Source organism: Arachis hypogaea, chromosome 12, assembly GCF_003086295.3.
Source record: "Arachis hypogaea cultivar Tifrunner chromosome 12, arahy.Tifrunner.gnm2.J5K5, whole genome shotgun sequence".
NCBI classification, from domain to species: domain Eukaryota; kingdom Viridiplantae; phylum Streptophyta; class Magnoliopsida; order Fabales; family Fabaceae; genus Arachis; species Arachis hypogaea.
Genome location: NC_092047.1, coordinates 86,795,604 through 86,802,008, shown reverse-complemented (window position 1 = coordinate 86,802,008; position 6,405 = coordinate 86,795,604). Strand labels below are relative to the sequence as shown.

Genomic DNA, 6,405 nt, shown 5'->3' with positions numbered 1-6,405 from the left:
ACTTAGCTGAATCAACCATATGCACCCGTTCCCAAATTCGGTACACTTCCCAACGTACCTGCGATAATCGAACTCCACCACTTTGTACTATAACCCGCGTCGAATGCTATACATTTTCATGCTTAACACAGCCTCCTCTTTATCCTGAAACTGCTGACCAACCTGAAACTCTGTAAGACCTCCAGTACCCTGGGTATCTCTAGCACCAAATCTAGTGGGTTCCCCAGGAACCCCCTCCTGTCTCATGGCATCCAAGTCCAAAGATGAAAAGTGCGGAGGATACTACTGAGTCCCAAAGCTAGAACCACCGCCACCCCCATCTAGACTACTCGCTGCAATGTCATCGCCACTATCATCAGCAATGATGTCCGGCTCCACATCATCAACGTCATCATCATCCAGCAATGCATCACCCATACCAGCCGGTGCCCCACACTATAAAGAAATTGGCACCCTATCAACAATACCAACCTCTCCGCCACCACTGCAGTTGAGATCAATGGCGAACGACGGGGAGGCGACAGGCTCATTCCGAGGTGCATTCACAGGCACGGACGAAGATGCACCAATAGGTCTCGGGCTAGAACCAGCTACCGTGCCTAGAGTTTGGGTATTCCGGTTTGAACCTCTCGAGCTAGATACCACATCAACTAGCTTTGCCAATAGCTCAAGTGTCCTGACCTCGGGAAACTGCCGACGACAATGGAACAGGACCTCCAAATCCTCGTCACTCCCTAGGATGAAAGAATTGTACTTCACGTCATCTCGCAGCACTGAGATCGGAATGCGATAGAATAACTTCCGAACCCGTTCCACGCCTTGCAGCCCAAGTTTCTGTATTATAGAATTCAGGAAGTCATCGAATCTCGTCGTAGGTCTCATAAAAATACTAAGAGGATCCTTATCAGTGAACTTCACACCAGAGCGTGTTTTTCTCTTAATGGACATTCTATAATGTACCAACACTACAAAACTCTCCTCATTAGCCATTGTGTCTCACTCTAATGAGAGGAATTCACGTTCACACCATACTTATACACGTCTGGAACTTCATAATTCGAAACAACCAATTTCGAATTATACATATATAATTCGAATCAGTCAAATTCGAACTACATTCGAATTGCATCCCTTATAATTCGAATTAGTTTAATTCAAACTACCCTGAGTCAACTTGCATGCATAATTCGAATAAGCAAGGTTCGAACTACCTACGAATTCATGGATGCATAGTTCGAATTGATCAGTTTCGAATTACCCTCCCTCATAATTCGAACGGACTTGATTCGAATTACTCCTGGTTTGTAGTTCGAGTTAGTTTGATTCGAATTACATAGAGACATGCTTTTGGTTGATCCATGTCTCGTTTTTGGCTTTAGTTGAATCATGTAATGTCTCCTCCCATCTGGCTTAATACTGCGATTTGTCCTTAAATTATTTTAGTAGTTAAATTAAACTAAATTAGTCCAATAGTTTATTAACATAATAAAATTAGTTAAAGAAAAAAATACATAATAAAAAAATAATTAAATTTAACTATAAAAAATTAAAATATTTTATTTATCTAATATTTTTTATAACTATATTGGTAGTTTCATATTCATAAATAATTTGCATAAATTTTAAAATCTAAAAATATATAACATATATTCCATAATTATTAAAACTGGACCGGACCAATTTAGAGTCGCTTTAATTTGAGAACCGACAAGAATCCATCAAACTTAGTAAAAATTGGTCAAATTCGATGAAAACTAGTTCAACCAGACTGCTCAAGTGTAAATTCTAAAATTAATGAAGATGAGGTTTAAACTCAAGTCTTGCTTGTTACTCTGCATATTCTCTTTGCCACTAAGTTATACTATTCCTTGCTATTTATATGCTAATTATTAATTGCGTAATAAAAACATACAATAATTTTATTAGATATTATTTAAACTTTATACTCACTTATGTTTAAATTAATTATATTTTTTATTATGTATAATTATTAATATAAGTATAAATGTTATTAAACATGTACAAATATAAAACATCAAATATTTTTATTAATTACAATATAATTATTCTTTTTATGATTATATAATATTTATTAATATTATATTTTGAATAAATACATATAGTATATAATAATATAATAAATATAAACTAATTATTTAGTTATTAAAATTAAAAATAGTTACTTTACATAAAAATAAAATTAAAAAAATTATTATAAAAAATATTAAAATTTTATATAATTATTTAATAATAATCAAATTATAACTTGTTGATTATAATTTATTAAAACTTGATTGTTCTTAAAAATATTAGTAAAGATATGTATTTTAAATTTTAATTTTAAGTTTTTAACTATTTTATATTTTATATTTACATAAAACCGAATCAATTGATTCAACTAATAATCCATCAGTTGAACCAATAGATCGGTACATCAGTAATCTAACATGTTCAATCACCAGTTCGGTCTTCACAATTATGTGCCTGCCTATTAAAATTTTAATTTATTTACGTATCCTACGTTTGTGTCATAACTCATATCCACACATCAACACAAACAACCTCAACTACATTCACCAACCTTTGAAAAGAATGGCACCAAATTAAAACAACGCCCTTCTCTGCTACTTCATACATAAAACAAACACCTCCATATGCATCCAAGTTGTCGTCCATCATATGCATAAAAAATGGGACAACACAAACAACCCCTTAGAGAGACATTAGCAGCTACATTCAAGGTGGTGAAAATGGCAGTGGTGGCGTGAGAATAGTGACTGAGTGGATAAGAAAAAGGTAAGAGAAATTAACAGGAGGGTGAGTCCATCATTGTAGTGTACAGTCACATACACACCACTCTGATGGTGCATCTCACTTCTCCCTCCCCTTGCCTCCGCCTCCTCTCACCAACCACCCCTCGTCACGAACCCCACCACCGCTCATTTTCACCATCAGTAAAATTACTTGAGTATACATAATAGATCAACAGACATTCGAGCAACAACATTTTAGTCACTAATCAGAGGAGCGTCTTGGTTTTGATCGCAAACTAGAGTCTCTGGTGACGGAGAAGATGGCAGCAGCAGCTTCTCCACACACCACTGCAGGGGTCCAATATTTAAAGTCAGCAATTGCCTACTATGCACCTTCACACATGATGCTTGTCAATGACCACAATCGACGAATTTACTAACCATACGTGAAATTGAAATCCATATAGGAAACGAAAAGATAAAGAATAGAGAACTAACTTTTAAGTTAACCAACTTTAAGGTTTAGGTTTATACTTTAGAATTTAGGATTAAGGATTCATGATTTTGTTTAGAATTTTTAAGATAAACAAAATAATGTTAAAAAAATTAGCTAATGTTCGCAAAAAAAAAAAAAAAAAAAAAAAAAGATTTCCTAACATTACTCAAAAGAAATGACGAACTCTAAACTCTCAACATTTTTTGCCCTCCTAAGGATTTCATTCAAGTTCATTCTCAATTTCTCATAGTATGAGTAGTTGAGAACAATTAGAATAATGTTCATCAAGCTAATCAGTTGTGTGTCATACCAGAAAGACCAATGGAACAAATTCTCAGGTAAAACATGACATCACATATTTCATACTTCAACGACCCTTGCTCTATTTGTTCACATATACACAAACCACAATGATTTTGCTGATTTCTTATGATAAAATAAATCATCACTGTTAGACATATGTATAGACCCACCAAAAGTTAATGCATACTTCTGTAATCAGATGCAATTTGTGTCTATCTGAACCTAACCATCCCATTGTCGAATTAATCAATAAGGTACACTAAAAAGAAAAAACGAATGAACAGAATCATTAGAGGCAGTGAGTGAAGCACTCCAAAATTAATATTCAAAATTAGATTCACTACCATGTTCTGGAATAAAATAGAATAGTTCAGATACCATCAATCATTGAGTGAATGTACCAAATGAATGAGAGTAACTATCAAGGACATAGTCCAGCAAACATCTTCAAACTGCTGAGATTGCACATAATCGACACATGAGAAGACGGGTAAACATGATTAAAACAACTAAATTTGGAAACCCCATCAAAGGAACAAATACAAACTAAATAGGAAATTTCATAAATGCAATAAAGAGAAAAAATAAATGCAGACCAACCAGTCAGATTACAAATTGAGTGAAAGACGTCCATTAAACCAGCACAAACACTCATACCACAGCTAAAAAGTGACGCTCACCAATCAACAACTGAATGCAGTGTTTCTAAAACTGTGCTTGCTATCATTACACGGATCACCCTATACCTCTGCAGTTCGAAAGCCAGAGAACCAATATGCAAGACATTTTGCAGGTAAAAGGTGAACCATCCAGCTGAATGCAAGGAACCGTGAATCTCATGCATGCCTAGATTTTATCAAGCTTATCACCCTTGACCACAGGGTTCGCTTTAGCGATAGCATCCCGGCCAACACTCTGATAATCAAAGGGGCAGTCATGTTTGTCAGAATAGCGATGCATTGAACAAAAGAGGTTTCCACATTTGCAGCTGAAACCAGTTAATCCAACACGCTTTTGGCAAGTCGCGCATCTGCTGGGGCCTGCCTTGGCTTTCGTCTCCAAATTCTCAACAGAGGTTGAATCCACAGAAATCTCAGCAGAGACTATCTTGGCTTCCACATTTTCAACTTGTATGTCCAACCCACCTGCACTCACAGCATGTTTGCCAGTGCTGCTGGAAGCACCATTCACGATGTTTTCAACCGATGCTGCTGCGAGCTTGTCCTGTTCCTGCTTCAACAGCATGTCCTTGTAGCATTTGGAACACATGTTCATGGTGGCAGCCCTTCCAAAGAAGCCACAATTATTAATGCAAAGTATGGGACGTTCAGCAGCCTGGCATCCTGTCTCGTCATGAGACTCCATTCTTTTACGGCCACCTGCAAGCGTAGCACCTCAGCCTCTTCAGAAAAAATAATCAGAGAGAAACATATTTCCTTAATAAAGACTAATAACTGTGAGTAAAAATCATTGCTGCAGGCGAATTACCTCTTGGATAACCGCTCAAATAGCAACAGCAAAATCACGAATAAACCCGAGGACTACTACAAAACTAGGTTTAATAACAGGTGATTTACAACGCACAATTGATATCATATTAGTCATACCAATCTCAACCTCTAAATAATGATAGCAAATGAACTAGCAATGTTCAATCTCATTTGTTCACTACTCTATGCATCTTACAATTGATAACACGTGAATTTCTTTTTCTTCCCCCAATAAAGAACATTGAGTTGTTAAATTAGGACTCTGGGCACGGAATTTCAAATTTCAACCAATTAATCAATATCAATAAATTACAGTATTACACTAACAAATCAACCAGGCTCAACAAAACCCATGAATCAAAATGTTTTACAAATAATTCTAGTATTAAAAAAGAAATCCAAAATCCACCCAAGAAAAAAGATGCGAACACGTCATCTGAAACCTAAAGCCCCAACAAGAAAAACTAACTAGGCAAATAATTAGAATCAAATTCGAACTTTTCATGGGAAACAAAAGAGAGAAATCAGAAACAAAAACGATTACCTGAACAGTGGGCTTGGCTTCAAGAGCGCTGACACTGTGATCAGGTGATCACTGAAATTAGGGTAATTGAAGAATCGAAGAAATAATAAAACCAACCTAGAAAGAAAGAAAGGGAAGAGAAATAAAACGGGGTGGAAATAATTGTGACCTTGGTAACGGGGGAGGAGAAGAGAAAACAGTGTGTAATAATAATTAATTACAAAAAAATAAAGAAAAAGAAGAATAATGGAAGAAGAAGAAGAAAGAAAGCAAGAAAGTGCAAAAAATATATATAAAATTGAATTTTGAAGGGGGTGGCCAAAAGGTGAGAGAGACGTATAAAATGGAGAGATAAGAGATGAGAGAAGGTGTTTTGTTTGGTTGGGTTGTATTGTATGTCGTGTCTTGTAAGAAAATGAGTGCTGAAACCCCTTTTTATTTCCCAACATTTTCACTCAGTCGGTGACCGTGGCCCTTTATGAGTTTATGCTATCACAAGAAGCTGTAGTATTGCTGTACTAACAAAAATATAATTATTAACACAAAAAAATTAGTTATTAAATTTAAGATATTTTTAAATAAATTAATTAAAAAATAATTAATGATTTATTCTTTTAATATAATATTATTTACATATATATTTTAATTTTTTATAGAAGAATCAAAGTTGTAAGAAATTATTTATTAATAAACAAGTATATTGCATTAATAAAAATTGATTTTATCTATTTTAAAAAGTGCAAAATACCAAAATCTCTCTCCATTATTGAGATTTTGTTGTGATAAGTATAAAAGCTGAGTTGGATGTCCATTAATGTCTGGGCGGCTCAGCTTTTCAAT

At 34.9% G+C, this 6,405-nt stretch overlaps 1 protein-coding gene across 2 annotated transcripts; it reads right to left on the bottom strand.

The window, feature by feature from the left end:
* Positions 1-3,855: 3,855 nt before the first annotated feature.
* LOC112727638 (zinc finger A20 and AN1 domain-containing stress-associated protein 8) lies at positions 3,856-6,012 on the bottom strand. Of its 2 annotated transcripts, none has more exons than XM_025777479.3 (2): positions 5,587-6,012; positions 3,856-4,931 (listed from the first exon to the last, which is right to left on the bottom strand). In XM_025777479.3, exon 2 carries the CDS (start codon positions 4,915-4,917, stop codon positions 4,399-4,401), a length of 519 nt encoding a protein of 172 aa, XP_025633264.1. In that variant the 5' UTR covers positions 4,918-4,931; positions 5,587-6,012; the 3' UTR covers positions 3,856-4,398. The 2 variants fall into 2 exon arrangements, with proteins under 2 accessions (XP_025633264.1, XP_025633263.1); XM_025777478.3 differs by having other exon boundaries at positions 3,856-4,918; positions 5,587-5,966.
* Between the last annotated feature and the right edge of the window lie 393 nt (positions 6,013-6,405).